The 24,552-nt window shown below is 45.6% G+C and overlaps 2 protein-coding genes across 3 annotated transcripts in view; both read right to left on the bottom strand.

The window, feature by feature from the left end:
- LOC118378883 (solute carrier organic anion transporter family member 2A1) overlaps window positions 1-2,605 on the bottom strand; it is a 101,757-nt gene extending 99,152 nt beyond the window's left edge. The window contains exon 1 of the mRNA XM_052475815.1: window positions 2,334-2,605. Coding sequence (XP_052331775.1) covers window positions 2,334-2,390 — 57 coding nt within the window. The 5' untranslated portion in view covers window positions 2,391-2,605. The remainder of the gene's footprint in view (window positions 1-2,333) is intronic.
- A 5,001-nt stretch (window positions 2,606-7,606) lies between these two features.
- The window catches only part of ryk (receptor like tyrosine kinase), a 158,550-nt gene continuing 141,604 nt past the window's right edge, over window positions 7,607-24,552 (bottom strand). For both annotated transcript variants that reach the window (XM_052475613.1, XM_052475614.1), the window contains 4 exons: window positions 20,143-20,252; window positions 16,444-16,603; window positions 12,587-12,723; window positions 7,607-9,355 (listed from right to left, as the gene is read on the bottom strand). In XM_052475613.1, coding sequence (XP_052331573.1) covers window positions 9,244-9,355; window positions 12,587-12,723; window positions 16,444-16,603; window positions 20,143-20,252 — 519 coding nt within the window. In that variant the 3' untranslated portion in view covers window positions 7,607-9,243. The remainder of the gene's footprint in view (window positions 9,356-12,586; window positions 12,724-16,443; window positions 16,604-20,142; window positions 20,253-24,552) is intronic.

Genomic DNA, 24,552 nt, shown 5'->3' with positions numbered 1-24,552 from the left:
ACAGATAGCCAGGAGAACACTCCAACACTCAGACATCATTTACAGATAGCCAGGGGAACATTCCAACACTCAGACATCATTTACTGACAGCCAGGAGAACACTCCAACACTCAGAGATCATTTACAGATAGCCAGGGGAACACTCCAACACTCAGACATCATTTACAAAAGGAAGCATTTTTGTTTAGTGAGTCCTCCAGATCAGAGAAGGTAGGGATGACCAGGGACATTCTCTTGATAAGTGTGTGAATTTGACCATTTTCCTGTCCTGCTAGGAATTCAAATTTGAACTAGTACTTTTGGGTGTCAGGGAAAATGTGTGGATTAATTTTCTTTAGTAATGTAGTGAAGTAAAAGTAGTCAGAAAATATAAATAGTAAAGTACAGATACCCCAAAAACGACTTAAGTAGTACTTTAAATGACTTTGAATAAGGTACTTTACACCTCTGTACTTATGTATATTTAAAACCAAATACTTTTAGACTTTTTTTCAAGTATGACAATTGGGTACTTTTTCCACCACTGTGGCTTGAGGCCAAAATGTATGTAATTTTTATTTATTTTTTAATAAAAAATAAAAAAAAACGTTGGACTCAAGCCATCATCAGTGTAAATGGTCGACACACAAACTTGGCTTCTACTTCAAGGATAATCGCATATCACATGATTAAGCAAGAATGTACACGTGATGTCGCGGGCCTGGGTCGCGTGGCGGATCGCCCAGGCCCTGCGGCGGCCGTAGGCCACGTGGGGACCATTTGATTTTGCCGTTTTTCGACAGCAGCGTCTCCCTTTGGGCTTGAGCCGAGGCCGTCTGGTCCTCGCGTTCGTCCTCGTGGGCTTCCTCCGGGTCTTCCTCCGAAGAGAACGAAGACGCCTGGTCGGCCTCGCGCTCGGGGTTGCGTTCCTCCGCGTCTTCCTCTTCCTCTTCGGTCCTTTTGCACACACACACACACACACACACACACACACACACACACACACAGTGGGGCATGTCTGGACGTGTGTAGCCCTGGATGGGTCACACTCTACACACCGGCTGAGCGGCTGGCTGAGCGGATGGGTCACGCTGACCCCCAGGACCACGGCACAGCGGGGGAACCCTCGAAACTCAGGGCCTGGGTCACGCTGACCCCCAAGACCACGGCACAGCGGGGGAACCCTCGAAACTCAGGGCCTGGGTCACTCTGACCCCCAGGACCACGGCACAGCGGGGGAACCCTCGAAACTCAGGGTCTGGGTCACTCTTACCCCCAGGACCACGGCGCAGCGGGGGAACCCTCAAAACTCAGGGCCTGGGTCACGCTGACCCCCAGGACCACGGCGCAGCAGGGGAACCCTCGAAACTCAGGGCCTGGGTCACGCTGACCCCCAGGACCACGGCGCAGCGGGGGAACCCTCGAAACTCAGGGCCTGGGTCACGCTGACCCCCAGGACCACAGCGCAGCGGGGGAACCCTCGAAACTCAGGGCCTGGGTCACTCTGACCCCCAGGACCACAGCGCAGCGGGGGAACCCTCGAAACTCAGGGCCTGGGTCACTCTGACCCCCAGGACCACAGCGCAGCGGGGGAACCCTCGAAACTCAGGGCCTGGGTCATGCTGACCCCCAGGACCACGGCACAGCGGGGGAACCCTCGAAACTCAGGGCCTGGGTCACTCTTACCCCCAGGACCACGGCGCAGCGGGGGAACCCTCGAAACTCAGGGCCTGGGTCACGCTGACCCCCAGTACCACGGCACAGCGGGGGAACCCTCGAAACTCAGGGCCTGGGTCACGCTGATCCCCAGGACCACGGCACAGCGGGGGAACCCTCGAAACTCAGGGCCTGGGTCACGCTGACCCCCAGGACCACGGCGCAGCGGGGGAACCCTCGAAACTCAGGGCCTGGGTCACGCTGACCCCCAGGACCACGGGAGGGTTATGAACAACCATTAGCCATAGTACCTCGGCCATATCCCACAAATCCCAGAGGTGCCTTATCGCTTAAGTATATCATTTCTATGGTAAAAAAAATAACACAAAAAAAACCACGACACTAAGGAAGTTAATTGTAAATACTTCCTGGCTCAACATCGGTACCTGAGTGTGACAGCATGGACCGAAAATTGCTATTAAAAGATTTTAGAAAGTTGCTCATTAAAAAGATTTTAGAAATTTGCCATTACAATTCAAATCAGAGGTGCGAACTTGGAAAATCTCTTAAGAGACATTTTTTGGATATGTTTGCTTAGGTACATTTCTCTCTTCAAAAGCAACAACACAAAGTAATTTACATCCTAATCACACTACAGCATAATATCCCTAATACATGAATGAATAATAAAAACATACCTTTATATTGCTGAACACTGATCTTGGTTTCTTCACATCCTTGACATAAATCTCCATTTTCTATGAAGAGTAAAGGTATCCAGAGGACAGAGAGAGAGTCCAGTCGCGTTGAACTCAGCTGTTGAGAGTGGGGGAAATGAGTGAGTCTCTCGGTGTTGGAGTCAGAGGGGGTAATATCTCTCTCTCTCTCTCTCTCTTTGTCCCACAGTTCTACTCTGGTGAGTCTCAAATGAGCTTTTATGGCTCACAGTGATGTAACGAGGCCGGGTTCAGCCCACAACTCCACGCGCGCATTGTTTTGAACGTAATGATGAAAGACCGTATTTGGCACACATGACTTGTTTTTACGCACGCTGCGCAATGATTGTTTTTACGCACGCTGCGCAATGATTGTTTTTACGCACGCTGCGCAATGATTGTTTTTACTCAACGGTAAGAAACTAATTATGTAATTGTTTAAACAAACATCTAATAAACAGGGTATAGTTCTACACAATTGTAGTCCATGTTTAAATTGCATTACTGTATCTAAATATATTTTTCAATAAAAAAAAAGTTCAGTTTAAAACGTTTTAAAATTGACCATCCAACAAAAGTTTCTTTAGCAGTTCAGCATTTCAAAAAGTTTTTTTTTATAGACATAATCAAAACGTAACTTTATGGATATGATGCAAAGATGAAAAGTCTGGGTCTCGGAGTCATACATTACCACCAATCTGTTACATGTTGACCTTCGTGTCATCAATGAGAATGACCAATTAGCTAAATTATTGGTCAACCATACCGCCCCCAAAATCCCTTTGAAAGTGAGACAGACCCACGCACACACACACACACACACACACACACACACACACACACACACACACACACACACACACACACACACACACACACACCACACACACCCTTCCCTCTCTCCCTAGACAAACATCCAACAGGTGGTTCCCAACGGTAATCGGTTTTCTTCTGATAAATCACACACAAAGCCTTACAAATCACTGTTTGAAAAACAAAAATGTGTGGTCATTATTCCAACAAAGCCAATGAAAGGCTTAGCAGCAGCACACAGTGGGAACCGTTACCACGGTGAAGGCAGGAAGAAAAGGGCAGGGAAAACACACTACAGTAAATCAACAACAACATAAAAGATTTCTAGATTATCGATGTACTCTGGCAGGTTACAAAATATTCACATCAAATGAGGCGTTACTTTGGACCTTGATTGAGCTTGTGTTACTGCTAACACTAAGTAACGTATAAATACAGTAATGTAAAAAAACAGTAACGTATAAATACAGTAACGTATAAATACAGTAATGTAAAAAAACAGTAATGTATAAATACAGTAACGTATAAATACAGTAACATATAAATACAGTAATGTATAAATACAGTAATGTATAAATACAGTAACATATAAATACAGTAACGTATAAATACAGTAATGTACGTACAAAAGGAGTAACGTATAAATACAGTAATGTATAAATACAGTAACGTATAAATACAGTAATGTACGTACAAAAGGAGTAACATATAAATACAGTAACGTATAAATACAGTAACATATAAATACAGTAACGTATAAATACAGTAACATATAAATACAGTAATGTATAAATACAGTAATGTATAAATACAGTAACATATAAATACAGTAACGTATAAATACAGTAATGTACGTACAAAAGGAGTAACGTATAAATACAGTAATGTATAAATACAGTAACGTATAAATACAGTAATGTACGTACAAAAGGAGTAACGTATAAATACAGTAACGTATAAATACAGTAAAGTACGTACAAAAGGAGTAACGTGCAAATACAGTAATGTAGTACAAATACAGTAAGGCTCTCCAGAGGGTAGTGAGGTCTGCACAACGCATCACCGGGGGCAAACTACCTGCCCTCCAGGACACCTACACCACCCGATGTCACAGGAAGGCCATAAAGATCATCAAGGACAACAACCACCCGAGCCACTGCCTGTTCACCCCGCTATCATCCAGAAGGCGAGGTCAGTACAGGTGCATCAAAGCTGGGACCGAGAGACTGAAAAACAGCTTCTATCTCAAGGCCATCAGACTGTTAAATAGCCACCACTAACATTGAGTGGCTGCTGCCAACACACTGACTCAACTCCAGACACTTTAATAATGGGAATTGATTTTTATTTTTTTATTTTACCTTTATTTACCTTTATTTAACCAGGCAAGTCAGTTAAGAACACATTCTTATTTTCAATGACGGCCTGGGAACAGTGGGTTAACTGGTCTAGGAACAGTGGGTTAACTGGCCTAGGAACAGTGGGTTAACTGGTCTAGGAACAGTGGGTTAACTGGTCTAGGAACAGTGGGTTAACTGGCCTAGGAACAGTGGGTTAACTGGCCTAGGAACAGTGGGTTAACTGGTCTAGGAACAGTGGGTTAACTGGCCTAGGAACAGTGGGTTAACTGGTCTAGGAACAGTGGGTTAACTGGTCTAGGAACAGTGGGTTAACTGGTCTAGGAACAGTGGGTTAACTGGTCTAGGAACAGTGGGTTAACTGGCCTAGGAACAGTGGGTTAACTGGCCTAGGAACAGTGGGTTAACTGGCCTAGGAACAGTGGGTTAACTGGTCTAGGAACAGTGGGTTAACTGGCCTAGGAACAGTGGGTTAACTGGCCTAGGAACAGTGGGTTAACTGCCTGTTCAGGGGCAGAACGACAGATTTGTACCTTGTCAGCTAGTCCAACGCTCTAACCACTAGGCTACGCTGCCGCCCCAATGAGAAATGATGTAAAATATATCACTAGCCACTTTAAACAATGCTACCTAATATAATGTTTACATACCCTACATTATTAATCTCATATGTATACGTATATACTGTACTCTATATCATCTACTGCATCTTTATGTAATACATGTATCACTAGCCACTTTAACTATGCCACTTTGTTTACATACTCATCTCATATGTATATACTGCACTCAATACCATCTACTGCATCTTGCCTATGCCGCTCTGTACCATCACTCATTCATATCTTTATGTACATATTCTTTATCCCCTTACACTTGTGTCTATAAGGTAGTAGTTTTGGAATTGTTAGCTAGATTACTTGTTGGTTATTACTGCATTGTCGGAACTAGAAGCACAAGCATTTCGCTACACTCGCATTAACATCTGCTAACCATGTGTATGTGACAAATAAAATTTGATTTGTAACGTACAAATACAGTAACGTATAAATACAGTAACATAGAAATACAGTAACGTACGTACAAATAGAGTAACATACAGTAACATATGTATAAATACAGTAACGTACAAATACAGTAATGATCGTATACATACAGTAACGTATAAATACAGTAACATACAAATACAGTAACATACAGTAACATACGTATAAATACAGTAATGTACGTATAAATACAGTAACGTATAAATACAGTAACGTACAAATACAGTAACGTACGTACAAATACAGTAACATACAGTAACATACGTATAAATACAGTAATGTACGTATAAATACAGTAACGTACAAATACAGTAACGTACAAATACAGTAACGTACAAATACAGTAACGTACATATAAATACAGTAACGTACAAATACAGTAATGTACGTATAAATACAGTAACGTACAAATACAGTAACCTACACACACTTAAGGGTAAAGAAAATATGTTGAGCTAAATAGTTAAACAACTGCAAATTTGAAGCAGTTGGTCTGATGGTGCCCTCTAAAGTCCTTGGTCTCCTCCCTTGCTCGAGGAAAGATGGGTCATTGTCTGTTGTCAATCCATACTGGGCTTGTATTCCAAATGGCAACCCATACCCTATGTAGTGCACTACTTTTGGCCAGGGCCCATAGGGAATAGGGTGCAATTTCAGACCCACACAGATCAATCAGTAAAGCATAACGCCAATAAGGGCTCTCTGGTTGGAATTCTGACATACTAACATGTTCCTCTTCCGATGAGATTCTTGGTTATTGTAACTGTTCAGTATGCCACAATTTACTTATAGCCTGCAGGTATTGTGTTTAATAACATGTCAGAAACATTTCAGGCTTTATACATCTTATGTTACGTCTCTAAACTCCAGTAAAACTTAATGAACATTATATTTTTTTCTGGCAACAGCTCTGTTGGACATTGCTGAAGTCAGCATAACAATTGCACGCTCCGTCATAACTGGAGACGTTTGTGTGGCACGACGACAACTGCACATTTTAAGAGTGGCCTTTTTATTATCCCCGGCACAAGGTGCACCTGTGTAATGATCATGCTGTTTAATGAGCTTCTTGATATGCCACACCTGTCAGGTGGATGGATTATCTTGTCAAAGGATAAAGGCTCACTTACAGGGATGTAAACGAGGCTCAGTTGGTAGAGGATGGCAGATTCCAACGCCAGGGTTGTGGGTTCGATTCCCACGAGTGACTAGTACTAATTCAAATGTATGTACTCACTACTGTAAGCCGTTCTGGATAAGAGCGTCTTGCTAAATGACTAAAAATGTAACCGTAAACAAATATGTGCTTTTTTTTGAGCAAATGGAACATTTCTGGGATATTCACATGTTGATGAACATATTTTTTCCTGATTAGAAATAACACCCCTCTCCACGCACTGTAATTTACTACTCGATAAGAGATATTGATAACAGCTAGGTAAAGGAGTCATCCGTTTGGAGAAGGGAATTGTAAATATAAATGACACTTGTTTTAGATCTACTTTACCTTGTAAAACTCTGTGGAGACAAATGTGAAACCAAGTCTTATAGCAGCAAACTAAAGCATATCAACTTTCTCGCAGTGAAGTCTATGAAATGCCGTGCCTTTACAACTTGGGTTGAAAATGTGTCGACCCCTATAGGTTTCTGCAGCCATGTGCAAAATGACACTACGGCGCTGACAGTTGGCCAGCTAGTGGGAAAGTTTTCAACGGTTGAATAAAATTTATTCATCATCGCAAGGGAACCAGGGCCCCGCAAAGCCCATTTACACACCTCCGTAAGGTAAGTCTGAATATCAACGACTGAGGAGTGCGTAGAAAGCCTTCCAATCTACCAGAAGACGGTGATTATTAGCATCATTGCTAACGGCTACACGAAGTAGTAGACAAACTTGCACTCCTAAGTCTGAATCGGGCCCTTATAGTGAACTACTTCGGACCAGAGCTCTATGGGCCCAAAGTAGTGCGCGATAAAAGTGAAGATGAACCAGTCTTTGAAATTAAATGAGTCAAACTACACATCAAAACAGAATAAGAAAAATGAAAAACCTGTTTATTTTCAAGGGTTCCGTTTAATTTGTATGAATTTCAGTTGACAGAATGAACACCCTTTAATTTAACATGCAGTGATCTTGAAGACAAATCAGACAGATTTTAGATGGGAAAATAAGACTAGGCCATGATGTCGTCACGCCTTGGACCAGAGCTTGGCCATGATGTCGTCACGCCTTGGACCAGAGCTTGGCCATGATGTTGCCAGGTTGGTGTGATATTGTTCTGGTCAAAGGGCTCAGCATGAACATGCAGCACGTCACGCCTTGGACCAGAGCTTGGCCATGATGTTGCCAGGGTTTGGCAATGTAGTTGCCAGATTGGCAGTTATTCTGATTTTCACAGTGATTATTAGTGTTCTAGTATAAACTCATATTTTCTCATTCTCAAAACAGCGTGTGTTTGGGCAACCTGGGTTATGTTCTGACAGAACTGTCAAAGTCAAAAACAAGGAAGAATAACAATAATAATAATGATGATGATGATGAAAACCTTGTTAGATATTCCTTCCTCAGATATAAAGGAGAACGGTGGTGGATAACACCAACCATTAGCATACATCTCTGAAATCCACTAGCGGTATGGAGTGTACCGCCGCAGGCCTGTAGCAGGCACCCAGGCTGGTCGACTGACTTGAACAGATGCTGAGGAGATCAGTGTCGTCAGCTACGCCAGCCGCTCCATTGGCATGTCTCCCAAGGAAGAGGGAAACTAATGTGTGTGGTACAAATGTTCAGTAGGGTCCTTCAAGTGGAGATCAGGATCAGGCCAGACAAGTCATTATCCACAAGATGTCCGGCAGATTAGATCTGCTTAGGCCTTGGCGACTGACCGCGTCGATCCCCCGAGAAAGCCTTCCGTACCTACCTTGAGTTTACCACGCCATGACAGAAAGAAACAAGCATCTCTATAGTACACAGACAAAGCTCTTATCCAAGTCCCAAAATGGCACCCTATTCCCTATATAGTGCACCACATTAGACCAGAGGTCTATGTGGAGGCCAATGTAAGGGACTAGGGTACAATTTGAGAAGCAAACCCTCTGTCCACTTTGGTACCCTACTACTGTACTGTACATTAAAGCTTAATCTGGTGTCTTGTCATCCTCTCACTGAAAACAGATCTACAACCACAAATGAACATCTCTAATTCTCTAAAACACAACAAAACAAAAACAACACATTAGCAAGGTGTGTCTTTAAAAACAGGTCCTCAGAGCGTAGTCGTTAGGAAAATGGTGGCGACGACTTGTTCGCACATTTTTTATCAAAAGAGTGATGTGTGCAGTGACGTCCTTGTGGGGTTTTCTTTCTGTGATGCATGCTGGGAAATATGACGACCTTGGTACTTGGTACTTGGCTGAGAGAACACCTTGAAGCGTCCACAAATCCCAGAATTCCCGATTATTTCCACTTCGACGACACAACGGAAATGTGATTCAACTACATACAACAACAACAACAAAATCTATACTTTACAAAACATTGTCATGATGATGAAAGTCTGTTCTTTCTTTTTAATAAGGCACAAGGTTTGTAAATGTATTCCTCATGGTGATTAGTGCTGTTCAGTAACTCCTGGTCCTTCGGGCCTGGTCCGTACAGAAGCCTGGGGCTAGATTTTACACGTAGGCCCCCAACGCTGCATGGAACTCCGTCAGACACTGGACCAGCTGCTGGAACTTAGGCCTCTCCTCTGGATCAAGGGCCCAGCAACACGCCATCACCGCAAACCTACAGAGAGAACGAGAGAGAGAGAAAAACAGAGAACTAGCAAGGTCAGCAAGGGCACTCACACAAGGCATTTAGACCAGCTTATGTTGAATCAAAGCCCAGAAGGACTTCAAAATGTGATCTAAATAGCACAACTCGTACAAACAATGTTTTCAAAATCTGCTGATCACATCACAATATTTGGGAATTTAAGGCTCACAGTCCCAAGGACACTCACTATCATACCATCATTGGGGCAGTACCACAGGTTACCATACCATCATTGAGGCAGTACCACAGGTTACCATACCATCATTGAGGCAGTACCACAGGTTACCATACCATCATTGAGGCAGTACCACAGGTTACCATACCATCATTGAGGCAGTACCACAGGTTACCATACCATCATTGAGGCAGTACCACAGGTTACCATACCATCATTGAGGCAGTACCACAGGTTACCATACCATCATTGAGGCAGTACCACAGGTACCATACCATCATTGAGGCAGTACCACAGGTTACCATACCATCATTGGGGCAGTACCACAGGTTACCATACCATCATTGGTGCAGTACCAACACAAGTACACCATACCATCATTGGTGCAGTACCAACACAATACACCATACCCTCATTGGTGCAGTACCAACACAATACACCATACCCTCATTGAGGCAGTACCACAGGTTACCATACTATCATTGGTGCAGTACCACAGGTACCATACCATCATTGGTGCAGTACCAACACAATACACCATACCATCATTGGTGCAGTACCAACACAATACACCATACCCTCATTGAGGCAGTACCACAGGTTACCATACCATCATTGGGGCAGTACCACAGGTTACCATACCATCATTGGGGCAGTACCACTGGTTACCATACCATCATTGGGGCAGTACCTCAGGTTACCATACCATCATTGGGGCAGTACCACAGGTACCATACCATCATTGGGGCAGTACCACAGGTTACCATACCATCATTGGGGCAGTACCACAGGTTACCATACCATCATTGGGGCAGTACCTCAGGTTACCATACCATCATTGGGGCAGTACCACAGGTTACCATACCATCATACCTGCATCCCTCAATTTCTATTCTTCTCTATTTTGGTGGAAACATCCAATTCAACACGGTTTCTGAAGCATGTTCAGCTCCCTCGATAACCGTCGTTACAACATCTCCTCTGCAGGTGGCCGCTCATCCAACTGTAAATCATAGAGGTTTACAACATCTCCTCTGCAGGTGGCCGCTCATCCAACTGTAAATCATAGAGGTTTACAACATCTCCTCTGCAGGTGGCCGCTCATCCAACTGTAAATCATAGAGGTTTACAACATCTCCTCTGCAGGTGGCCGCTCATCCAACTGTAAATCATAGAGGTTTACAACATCTCCTCTGCAGGTGGCCGCTCATCCAACTGTAAATCATAGAGGTTTATAACATCTCCTCTGCAGGTGGCCGCTCATCCAACTGTAAATCATAGAGGTTTACAACATCTCCTCTGCAGGTGGCCGCTCATCCAACTGTAAATCATAGAGGTTTACAACATCTCCTCTGTTGGTGGCCGCTCATCCAACTGTAAATCATAGAGGTTTACAACATCTCCTCTGCTGGTTGCCGCTCATCCAACTGTAAATCATAGAGGTTTACAACATCTCCTCTGTTGGTGGCCGCTCATCCAACTGTAAATCATAGAGGTTTACAACATCTCCTCTGCAGGTGGCCGCTCATCCAACTGTAAATCATAGAGGTTTACAACATCTCCTCTGTTGGTGGCCGCTCATCCAACTGTAAATCATAGAGGTTTACAACATCTCCTCTGCAGGTGGCCGCTCAACCAACTGTAAATCATAGAGGTTTACAACATCTCCTCTGCTGGTGGCCGCTCATCCAACTGTAAATCATAGAGGTTTACAACATCTCCTCTGTTGGTGGCCGCTCATCCAACTGTAAATCATAGAGGTTTACAACATCTCCTCTGCAGGTGGCCGCTCATCCAACTGTAAATCATAGAGGTTTACAACATCTCCTCTGCAGGTGGCCGCTCATCCAACTGTAAATCATAGAGGTTTGTCTTGGGGACAATAAAAGGCAAGCGGCCAGAGGCGGAATCCCAAATGTCACACTATTTCCTAATTAGTGTTATTAATTAATTAATTAGTGCTTCTACACCTGCATTGCTTGCTGTTTGGGGTTTTAGGCTGGGTTTCTGTACAGCACTTTGAGATATCAGCTGATGTACGAAGGGATATATAAATACATTTTATTTTATTTGATTTGATTAGGGCGCTGGTCGAGCCCTGACCCTTTGTGGTTCCTTCTGTGCGTTCCAAGTGGCCCCCTATGCCCTACAGGTCATTACGTTTTACACTACGTAGTGCACTTCATAGGCTATAGGGTGGAATTTGGAACGCATGGCAGGAACCACAAGGTCAGGGTAAGACCCAGTAATGAATGATGTTGATAGATGGACGACTGGCTGCTGCTGGGCTGTAACGGTCCATAAAACATGTAAACAGAGACTCCTTGTGTGTCCATCTGGAGGGTTCCCACAGTCAACCCTGTGGAGGGTTCCCACAGTCAACCCTCTGGAGGGTTCCCACAGTCAACCCTCTGGAGGGTTCCCACAGTCAACCCTCTGGAGGGTTCCCACAGTCAACCCTCTGGAGGGTTCCCACAGTCAACCCTCTGGAGGGTTCCCACAGTCAACCCTCTGGAGGGTTCCCACAGTCAACCCTCTGGACGGATCCCACAGTCAACCCTCTGGAGGGAGGGTTCCCACAGTCAACCCTCTGGAGGGAGGGTTCCCACAGTCAACCCTCTGGAGGGAGGGTTCCCACAGTCAACCCTGTGGTGGGTTCCTACAGTCAACCCTGTGGAGGGTTCCTACAGTCAACCCTGTGGAGGGTTCCTACAGTCAACCCTGTGGAGGGTTCCTACAGTCAACCCTCTGGAGGGTTCCCACAGTCAACCCTCTGGAGGGTTCCCACAGTCAACCCTCTGGAGGGTTCCCACAGTCAACCCTCTGGAGGGTTCCTACAGTCAACCATCTGTAGGGTTCCTACAGTCAACCAACTGGAGGGTTCATACAGTCAACCCTCTGTAGGGTTCCTACAGTCAACCATCTGTAGGGTTCCTACAGTCAACCCTCTGGAGGGTTCCCACAGTCAACCTGTTGTGTTTCAGTTAAATCGGGACAGTTGATTGACACCCAGCTTTTTTACTTACAGTTCATCGGGACAGTTGATTGGCTGTGCTATTCTGTATCCATCCTTCAGATAGGCTGCCATCTCGAAGGGGTCGATATCGACGTAGGGGGTCTGTCCCAAGGTCATCAACTCCCACAGGGTCACACCAAACGCCCACTGAGGAACAGGGACAAGGTCAGAGGTTAGACAACAAGGTCAGAGGTTATAGGTTATAGACCACAGACTATAGAAAATAAAAATGAGTAGAATGTATATGTCTGAGGGGTTTTTCTCGTTCTAGTATTTATTTTAATTTGGGATGGACAGTCATCCATATGACCAACAAGACAGGACGACACATACAGAAAGTCATATGTAATTGTGTGTCATCTCTACTGACCATTGTTTCCGTGCAACATTAGCTACATATGCAGGCAGACGAACACAAACTAGGACTCGGAGACAGCTGGGAAAAAACCCCCACAAAGTATCTGCAATACGTATTATTATAATCAGGTGGTATTGTGTTACAGCAATGCGTTATGTTAGGGTCAAGGGTCAAGGGTCAAGGTGTCTCGGTGTGAGATCAGTGTCAAGGAAAGTCATGTTCTGTCCAGCCTGCGCAGCACCAACGGTTTGAACAAAGCATTCCACTGACACAAAGCAAGGAAATATAGACGGAAATATGTATACCGACTTCAGAAAACATTGTTGTTAAAAGTTTTTGATAAGGGCCGTCTCCCTCTGGACACTGCAGTGCTTGGAAACAGGAAGACATCAGAACCATGGTAGCTACTGGCTACAACTCTCAACATACTGAATCAATCTAACTTCAGCTTTTAATCAATTTCCTATTTCCAAACAACAGAACATGAGAAGACTAGTCCAGTAGAGTATAAATATGAACGGCAATCATGTAAACATAATTATGGTTTTGGAACCAAGTCACTGATTCATTCATCAGTCATCTTCAGAAGATTGGCCAGTGTTCTACAAAGACCATAAAACAATGGGAGTTCAACCAGAAGCTCATTGAGAGAGGTAGACAGACTTGAGACATTCAACCAGAAGCTCATTGAGAGAGAGAGGTAGACAGACTTGAGACATTCAACCAGAAGCTCATTGAGAGAGAGAGGTAGACAGACTTGAGACATTCAACCAGAAGCTCATTGAGAGAGGTAGACAGACTTGAGACATTCAACCAGAAGCTCATTGGGAGGGAGAGGTAGACAGACTTGAGACAGTCAACCAGAAGCTCATTGGGAGACAGAGGTAGACAGACTTGAGACATTCAACCAGAAGCTCATTGGGAGGGAGAGGTAGACAGACTTGAGACATTCAACCAGAAGCTCATTGAGAGAGGTAGACAGACTTGAGACATTCAACCAGAAGCTCATTGGGAGAGAGAGGTAGACAGACTTGAGACATTCAACCAGAAGCTCATTGAGAGAGGTAGACAGACTTGAGACATTCAACCAGAAGCTCATTGAGAGAGAGAGGTAGACAGACTTGAGACATTCAACCAGAAGCTCATTGGGAGAGAGAGGTAGACAGACTTGAGACATTCAACCAGAAGCTCATTGGGAGGGAGAGGTAGACAGACTTGAGACATTCAACCAGAAGCTCATTGAGAGAGAGAGGTAGACAGACTTGAGACATTCAACCAGAAGATCATTGAGAGAGAGAGGTAGACAGACTTGAGACATTCAACCAGAAGCTCATTGGGAGAGGTAGACAGACTTGAGACATTCAACCAGAAGCTCATTGAGAGAGAGAGGTAGACAGACTTGAGACATTCAACCAGAAGCTCATTGAGAGAGGTAGACAGACTTGAGACATTCAACCAGAAGCTCATTGAGAGAGAGAGGTAGACAGACTTGAGACATTCAACCAGAAGCTCATTGAGAGAGAGAGGTAGACAGACTTGAGACATTCAACCAGAAGCTCATTGGGAGAGAGAGGTAGACAGACTTGAGACATTCAACCAGAAGCTCATTGGGAGAGGTAGACAGACTTGAGACATTCAACCAGAAGCTCATTGAGAGAGGTAGACAGACTTGAGACATTCAACCAGAAGCTCATTGAGAGAGAGAGGTAGACAGACTTGAGACATTCAACCAGAAGCTCATTGGGAGAGAGAGGTAGACAGACTTGAGACATTCAACCAGAAGCTCATTGAGAGAGGTAGACAGACTTGAGACATTCAACCAGAAGCTCATTGAGAGAGAGAGGTAGACAGACTTGAGACATTCAACCAGAAGCTCATTGGGAGAGAGAGGTAGACAGACTTGAGACATTCAACCAGAAGCTCATTGGGAGAGGTAGACAGACTTGAGACACACGCTCTGTGAAAAAATATCCCTCTGACATCAATGAAAGATTTAGGAGAAAGTCTGGAGGTGTTATCTTCACTGTCTTCACTGAGGTTTTATCTTCACTGTGTCTTCACTGAGGTGTTATCTAGACCGTGTGACTCAGATAGAAACAGTGACTACTACCAGCACTTGAGAGTCATCGTGATGTGTGTGTGTGTGTGTAACTCTGGTTCATTAACAGTAACATGTGTGTCGTAACCTATGACCCAGCGAGCTTTAGAGGAAGTCCTGACAGGGAGTGGATAATATAAAGAGAGGGAGGGGTGAGGAGGGAGGGGTGAGGAGGGAGGGGTGTGGAAGGAGGGAGGGGTGTGGAAGGAGGAGGGGGTGTGGAAGGAGGAGGGAGGGGTGTGGAAGGAGGGAGTGGGGGTGTGGAAGGAGGGAGGGGTGTGGAAGGAGGGAGGGGTGTGGAAGGAGGAGGGGGTGTGGAAGGAGGGAGAGGTGCGGAAGGAGGGAGGGGGTGTGGAGGGAGGGGGGTGTGGAGGGAGGGAGGGATGAGGAGGGAGGGATGAGGAGGGAGGGGTGTGGAGGGAGGGAGGGGTGTGGAAGGAAGGAGGGGTGTGGAAGGAGGGAGGGGGTGTGGAAGGAGGGAGGGGGTGTGGAAGGAGGGAGGGGGTGTGGAAGGAGGGAGGGGGTGTGGAAGGAGGGAGGGGGTGTGGAAGGAGGGAGGGGTGTGGAGGGAGGGAGGGGTGTGGAAGGAGGGAGGGGGTGTGGAGGGAGGGAGGGGTGTGGAAGGAGGGAGGGGGTGGAAGGAGGGAGGGGGTGTGTGGAGGGAGGGGGTGTGTGGAGGGAGGGGGTGTGGAGGGAGGGGGTGTGGAGGGACGGAGGGGTGTGCGGAGGGACGGAGGGGTGTGGAGGGACGGAGGGGTGTGGAGTGAGGGGGGTGTGCGGAGGGACGGAGGGTGCGGAGGGAGGGGGTGTGCGGAGGGAGGGAGGGGTGCGGAGGGAGGGAGGGCAACAGAGCCACAGTAGGAATGAGGAGGTCAGGTATGAGGGAAGTCTGGCTCATTCTATGAAATTAGAATCCCATGAAACCTGAGCTAGCTTCCTGACTGTCTACAGTAGCTTCCTGACTGTCTACAATAGCTTCCTGACTGTCTACAGTAGCTTCCTGACTGACTAGCTTCCTGACTGTCTACAGTAGCTTCCTGACTGTCTACAGTAGCTTCCTGACTGTCTACAGTAGCTTCCTGACTGTCTACAGTAGCTTCCTGACTGTCTACAATAGCTTCCTGACTGTCTACAGTAGCTTCCTGACTGTCTACAGTAGCTTCCTGACTGTCTACTGTAGCTTCCTGACTGTCTACAGTAGCTTCCTGACTGTCTACAGTAGCTTCCTGACTGTCTACAGTAGCTTCCTGACTGTCTACAGTAGCTTCCTGACTGTCTTCAGTAGCTTCCTGACTGTCTTCAGTAGCTTCCTGACTGTCTTCAGTAGCTTCCTGACTGTCTACAGTAGCTTCCTGACTGTCTACAGTAGCTGTGTGTGTGTGTGTGTGTGTGTGTGTGTGTGTGTTCTCACCACATCACTAGCACTAGAGAAGTCATGGTTGAGCAGGCTCTCCAGGGCCATCCAGCGGACCGGCCTGTTCTCGTTGTCTCCCAGACAGTGGTAGTCCATAGGGAACAGGTCTCTGGACAGGGCGTTGTCACAGATCTTCACCTGCATGCTGTCGTCAATACTACCAGGGAGGAGGGGAGAACAAGGTTAACCTTCTATACAACGGGTTGTAGACTTCACTGTGAAATGCTTCGAAACCTTCCCTGCGATGTAGAGTAACAAAATAATTATATTGTAACAAGATGGAATAAAATAAAATAAGCAAGAATGGAGCTGTATACAGGAAGTACCAGTACCAGATCAATGTGGAGCTATATACAGGAAGTACCAGATCAAGGTGGATCTATATACAGGAAGTACCAGATCAATGTGGAGCTATATACAGGAAGGACCAGTACCAGATCAATGTGGAGCTATATACAGGAAGTACCAGATCAATGTGGAGCTATATACAGGAAGTACCAGATCAATGTGGAGCTATATACAGGAAGTACCAGATCAATGTGGAGCTATATACAGGAAGGACCAGTACCAGATCAATGTGGAGCTATATACAGGAAGTACCAGATCAATGTGGAGCTATATACAGGAAGGACCAGTACCAGATCAATGTGGAGCTATATACAGGAAGTACCAGATCAAGGTGGATCTATATACAGGAAGTACCAGATCAATGTGGAGCTATATACAGGAAGTACCAGATCAATGTGGAGCTATATACAGGAAGTACCAGATCAATGTGGAGCTATATACAGGAAGTACCAGATCAATGTGGATCTATATACAGGAAGTACCAGATCAATGTGGAGCTATATACAGGGAGTACCAGTACCAGATCAATGTGGAGCTATATACAGGGAGTACCAGTACCAGATCAATGTGGAGCTATATACAGGGAGTACCAGTACCAGATCAATGTGGATCTATATACAGGAAGTACCAGTACCAGATCAATGTGGATCTATATACAGGAAGTACCAGTACCAGATCAATGTGCAGCTATATACAGGAAGTACCAGATCAATGTGGATCTATATACAGGAAGTACCAGATCAATGTGGACCTATATACAGGAAGTACCAGTACCAGATCAATGTGGATCTATATACAGGAAGTACCAGTACCAGATCAATGTGGATCTATATACAGGAAGTACCAGTACCAGATCAATGTGCAGCTATATACAGGAAGTACCAGATCAATGTGGAGCTATATACAGGAAGTACCAGATCAATGTGGAGCTATATACAGGAAGTACCAGATCAATGTGGAGCTATATACAGGAAGTACCAGATCAATGTGGAGCTATATACAGGAAGTACCAGACCAATGTGGAGCTATATACAGGAAGTACCAGATCAATGTGGAGCTATATACAGGAAGTACCAGATCAATGTGGAGCTATATACAGGGAGTACCAGATCAATGTGGATCTATATACAGGAAGTACCAGATCAATGTGGAGCTATATACAGGGAGTACCAGTACCAGATCAATGTGGAGCTATATACAGGGAGTACCAGATCAATGTGGATCTATATACAGGAAGTACCAGTACCAGATCAATGTGGACCTATATACAGGAAGTACCAGATCAATGTGGATCTATATACAGGAAGTACCAGTACCAGATCAATGTGGACCTATATACAGGAAGTACCAGATCAATGTGGAGCTATACACAGGAAGTACCAGATCAAAGTGGAGCTATACACAGGAAGTACCAGATCAATGTGGAGCTATATACAGGAAGTACCAGATCAATGTGGAGCTATATACAGGAAGTACCAGATCAATGTGGAGCTATATACAGGAAGTACCAGATCAATGTGGAGCTATATACAGGAAGTACCAGATCAATGTGGAGCTATATACAGGAAGTACCAGATCAATGTGGAGCTATATAAAGCACTAGGTAATTGAGGTAGATAGAGTGCATTCGGAAAGTATTCAGACCCCATGAGATTTTCTACATTTTGTTACGTTACATCCTAAAAATGATTCAATTGTTTTTTCCCCCTCCTCTATCCACACACAATAACCACAATAAAATGGCAAAGCAAAAACAGGTTTTTGTAAAAATACAAACTGAAATATCACATTTACATAAGTATTCAGACCCTTCACTCTGTACGTTGTTGAGGCACCTTTGGCTGCAGTTACAGCCTCAAATCTTCTTTGCCTTTCAAGAATTTTTAAATTTCTTCAAGTGCAGTCTCAAAAACCATCAAGCGTTATGATGAAACTGGTTCTCATGAGGACCGCCACAGGAAAGGAAGACCCAGAGTTACCTCTCCTGCAGAGGATGAGTTCATCAGAGTTACCAGCCTCAGAAATCGCAGCCCAAATAATTGCTTCACAGAGTTCAAGTAACAGACACATCTCAACATCAACTGTTCAGAGGACACTGTGTGAATCAGGTCTTCATGGTCAAATTGCTGCAAAGAAACCACTACAAAAGGACACCGTTAAGAAGAAGAGACTTGCTTGGGCCAAGAAACACAAGCAATGGACATTAGAGCGGTAGAAATCTGTCCATTGGTCTGATGAGTCCAAATCTGAGATGTTTGGTTCCAACCACCATGTCTTTGTGAGACGCAGAGTAAGTGAACGGATGCTCTCTGCATGTGTGGTTCCCACCGTGAAGCATGGAGGAGGAGGTGTGATGTCTTTGTGAGACGCAGAGTAAGTGAACGGATGCTCTCTGCATGTGTGGTTCCCACCGTGAAGCATGGAGGAGGAGGTGTGATGTCTTTGTGAGACGCAGAGTAAGTGAACGGATGCTCTCTGCATGTGTGGTTCCCACCGTGAAGCATGGAGGAGGAGGTGTGATGGTGTTTTGCTGGTGACACTGTTGGTGATTTTATTTAGAATTCAAGGCACAGCATGGCTACCACAGCATTCTGCAGCAATACACCATCCCATCTGGTTTGCGCTTAATGGGAATATCATTTGTTTTTCAACAAGACAATGACCCAACACACCTTCACTCTATGTAAGGGCTATTTGACCAGGAAGGAGATTGGATGGAGTGCTGCATCAGATGACCTGGCCTCCACAATCACCCGACCTCAACCCAATTGAGTTGGTTTGTGATGAGTTGGACCGCAGAGTGAAGGAAAAGGAGCCAACAAGCGCTCAGCATATGTGGGAACTCCTTCAAGACGGTTGGAAAAGCATTCCAGGTGAAGCTGGTTGAGAGAATGCCAAGAGTGTCCAAAGCTGTCATCAAGGCAAACGGTGGCTACTTTGAAGAATCTAAAGTATATATTTGGATTGGTTTAACACTTTTTTGGTTACTACATGACTCCACGTGTGTTATTTCATAGTTTTGATGTCTTTACTATTATTCTACAATGTAGAAAATAGTCAGAACAATAGAAAAACCCTTGAATGAGTAGGTGTGTCCAAACTTCTGACTGGCACTGTATAAATTGTATGTGTCTTATTAATCTAGAGCCAGGAACGAAATTTTCATATTTGTATCATTCATAAATGAATAAATGTAACTAAATTAAACAAAACTTTTGGGTAGAACTTTTCGCAGAATATACAAATCCATCAACACAACAATACAACCATAGTTGATACTCAACACTTTCTGTAGGTTTAAAAAAAAATGGTATATTAGCACGAGAAGGGCCGTCATGAGATACTCACACACAGTTCCTGGAGGCCAGGTCTTTGTGGATGACCTCTCTTCTGGCCAGGTAGCTCATCCCGCATGCGATCTGGATCGCCATGTGAACTAAGTCCTGCTGGGAGATGGCCTAGAGAGGGAGGAGAGAAAATAAGCACATATACATACATATTACACACACACACACCGATAGATGGAGAGCAAGAGACCACAAATATAAAGGGGTGAATGAGAATATGTACATGTAAGTATATGAATGAGAGAGAAAGAGAGAAAGTCAGAGACTGAGAGAGAGAGAACGAAAGTGGACATTCAGAGGACTAGCCTGGTTGGTGAGCTTTTAAATCATTACAATTCCACCACACTGAGATTAAACCACACCTCCAGAGAATAAACCACCCCTACAGAGAATAAACCACCACTCCTACAGAGATTAAACCACCACTCCTACAGAGAATAAACCACCCCTACAGAGATTAAACCACCACCCCTACAGAGAATAAACCACCCCTACAGAGATTAAACCACCCCTACAGAGATTAAACCACCCCTACAGAGATTAAACCACCCCTACAGAGAATAAACCACCCCTACAGAGAATAAACCACCCCTACAGAGAATAAACCACTCCTACAGAGAATAAACCACCCCTACAGAGAATAAACCACCACTCCTAGAGAGAATAAACCACCACTCCTACAGAGAATAAACCACCCCTACAGAGAATAAACCACCCGTACAGAGATTAAACCACCACCCCTACATAGAATAAACCACCCCTGCAGAGAATAAACCACCCCTGCAGAGAATAAACCACCCTACAGAGAATAAACCACCCCTACAGAGATTAAACCACCCCTACAGAGATTAAACCACCACTCCCACAGAGATTAAACCACCACCCCTACAGAGAATAAACCACCACCCCTACAGAGAATAAACCACCACCCCTACAGAGAATAAACCACCCCCACAGAGAATAAACCACCCCTACAGAGAATAAACCACCCCTACAGAGATTAAACCACCCCTACAGAGATTAAACCACCCCTACAGAGATTAAACCACCCCTACAGAGAATAAACCACCCCTACAGAGATTAAACCACCCCTACAGAGAATAAACCACCCCTACAGAGAATAAACCACCCCTACAGAGAATAAACCACCCCTACAGAGATTAAACCACCCCTACAGAGATTAAACCACCACTCCTACAGAGAATAAACCACCACTCCTACAGAGAATAAACCACTCCTACAGAGAATAAACCACCACCCCCCCCCTACAGAGATTAAACCACCCCTACAGAGAATAAACCACCCTACAGAGAATAAACCACCCCTACAGAGAATAAACCACCCCTACAGAGAATAAACCACCCCTACAGAGAATAAACCACCCCTACAGAGATTAAACCACCCCTACAGAGAATAAACCACCACCCCTACAGAGAATAAACCACCCCTACAGAGAATAAACCACCCCTACAGAGAATAAACCACCCCTACAGAGAATAAACCACCCCTACAGAGATTAAACCACCACCCCTACAGAGAATAAACCACTCCTACAGAGAATAAACCACCACCCCCCCCCCTACAGAGATTAAACCACCCCTACAGAGAATAAACCACCCTACAGAGAATAAAGGTGTGTGTGTGTGTGTATACCCTGTAGAGAGGGGATGTGTGTGTGTGTGTATACCCTGTAGAGAGGGGTGTGTGTGTTAATACCCTGCAGAGAGGGGTGTGTGTGTTAATGCCCTGCAGAGAGTTGGTGTGTGTGTTTTAATGCCCTGCAGAGAGGAGGTGTGTGTGTTAATACCCTGCAGAGAGGAGGTGTGTGTGTTAATACCCTGCAGAGAGGAGGTGTGTGTGTTAATACCCTGCAGAGAGGAGGTGTGTGTGTTAATACCCTGCAGAGAGGGGTGTGTGTGTGTGTGTTAATACCCTGCAGAGAGGAGGTGTGTGTGTTAATGCCCTGCAGAGAGGGGTGTGTGTGTTAATACCCTGCAGAGAGGGGTGTGTGTGTTAATACCCTGCAGAGAGGAGGTGTGTGTGTTAATGCCCTGCAGAGAGGAGGTGTGTGTGTTAATACCCTGCAGAGAGGGGTGTGTGTGTTAATGCCCTGCAGAGAGGGTGTGTGTGTGTGTTAATACCCTGCAGAGAGGAGGTGTGTGTGTTAATACCCTGCAGAGAGCGGTGTGTGTGTTAATACCCTGCAGAGAGGAGGTGTGTGTGTTAATACCCTGCAGAGAGGAGGTGTGTGTGTTAATACCCTGCAGAGAGGGGTGTGTGTGTGTGTTAATACCCTGCAGAGAGGAGGTGTGTGTGTGTGTTAATGCCCTGCAGAGAGGAGGTGTGTGTGTTAATACCCTGCAGAGAGCGGTGTGTGTGTTAATGCCCTGCAGAGAGGAGGTGTGTGTGTTAATACCCTGTAGAGAGGGGTGTGTGTGTTAATGCCCCGTAGAGAGGGGTGTGTGTGTTAATACCCTGCAGAGAGGAGGTGTGTGTGTTAATACCCTGCAGAGAGGAGGTGTGTGTGTTAATGCCCTGCAGAGAGGGGTGTGTGTGTTAATGCCCTGCAGAGAGGGGGTGTGTGTGTGTGTTAATGCCCTGCAGAGAGGTGTGTGTGTTAATGCCCTGCAGAGAGGGGTGTGTGTGTTAATACCCTGCAGAGAGGGGTGTGTGTGTTAATACCCTGCAGAGAGGAGGTGTGTGTGTGTGTTAATGCCCTGCAGAGAGGAGGTGTGTGTGTTAATGCCCTGCAGAGAGGGGTGTGTGTGTTAATACCCTGCAGAGAGGAGGTGTGTGTGTGTGTTAATGCCCTGCAGAGGAGGGGTGTGTGTGTTAATGCCCTGCAGAGAGGAGGTGTGTGTGTTAATGCCCTGCAGAGAGGGGTGTGTGTGTTAATACCCTGCAGAGAGGAGGTGTGTGTGTTAATACCCTGCAGAGAGGAGGTGTGTGTGTGTGTTAATTCCCTGCAGAGAGGAGGTGTGTGTGTTAATGCCCTGCAGAGAGGGGTATGTGTGTGTTAATATCCTGTAGAGAGGAGGTGTGTGTGTGTGTTAATGCCCTGCAGAGAGGGGTGTGTGTTAATACCCTGTAGAGAGGGGTATGTGTGTGTGTGTGTGTGTGTGTGTGTGTGTGTGTGTGTGTGTGTTAATATCCTGTGTGTGTGTGTGTGTTAATACCCTGTAGAGAGGGGTATGTGTGTGTGTGTGTGTGTTAATGCCCTGTAGAGAGGGGTGTGTGTGTGTTAATACCCTGCAGAGAGGGGTGTGTGTGTGTTAATACCCTGCAGAGAGGGGTGTGTGTGTGTGTGTGTGTGTGTGTGTGTGTTAATACCCTGTAGAGAGGGGTGTGTGTGTGTGATTTAATACCCTGTAGAGAGGGGTGTGTGTGTGTGTGTTAATACCCTGTAGAGAGGGGTGTGTGTGTGTGATTTAATACCCTGTAGAGAGGGGTGTGTGTGTGTGTGTGTGTGTGTGTGTGTGTGTGTGTGTGTGTGTGAGTTAATGCCCTGCAGAGAGGAGGTGTGTGTGTGTGTTAATGCCCTGCAGAGAGGTGTGTGTGTTAATACCCTGTAGAGAGAGGTGTGTGTGTGTTAATACCCTGCAGAGAGGTGTGTGTGTTAATACCCTGCAGAGAGGTGTGTGTGTGTGTGTGTGTGTGTTAATACCCTGCAGAGAGGGGTATGTGAACTGCCGATCTGCGGCCAACAAGGCAGAGTTCATCTCAGCCTATGCCTCCCTCCAGTCCCTCGACTTCTTGGCACTGACGGAAACATGGATCACCACAGACAACACTGCTACTCCTACTGCTCTCTCTTCGTCCGCCCACGTGTTCTCGCACACCCCGAGAGCTTCTGGTCAGCGGGGTGGTGGCACCGGGATCCTCATCTCTCCCAAGTGGTCATTCTCTCTTTCTCCCCTCACCCATCTGTCTATCGCCTCCTTTGAATTCCATGCTGTCACAGTTACCAGCCCTTTCAAGCTTAACATCCTTATCATTTATCGCCCTCCAGGTTCCCTCGGAGAGTTCATCAATGAGCTTGATACCTTGATAAGCTCCTTTCCTGAGGACGGCTCACCTCTCACAGTGCTGGGCGACTTTAACCTCCCCACGTCTACCTTTGACTCATTCCTCTCTGCCTCCTTCTTTCCACTCCTCTCCTCTTTTGACCTCACCCTCTCACCTTCCCCCCCTACTCACAAGGCAGGCAATACGCTCGACCTCATCTTTACTAGATGCTGTTCTTCCACTAACCTCATTGCAACTCCCCTCCAAGTCACCGACCACTACCTTGTATCCTTTTCCCTCTCGCTCTCATCTAACACCTCCCACACTGCCCCTACTCGGATGGTATCGCGCCGTCCCAACCTTCGCTCTCTCTCCCCCGCTACTCTCTCCTCTTCCATCCTATCAT

The sequence above is a fragment of the Oncorhynchus keta genome, chromosome 22, assembly GCF_023373465.1.
Source record: "Oncorhynchus keta strain PuntledgeMale-10-30-2019 chromosome 22, Oket_V2, whole genome shotgun sequence".
In the NCBI taxonomy this organism is placed as follows: domain Eukaryota; kingdom Metazoa; phylum Chordata; class Actinopteri; order Salmoniformes; family Salmonidae; genus Oncorhynchus; species Oncorhynchus keta.
This window is presented reverse-complemented; position numbering and strand designations above follow the sequence as displayed.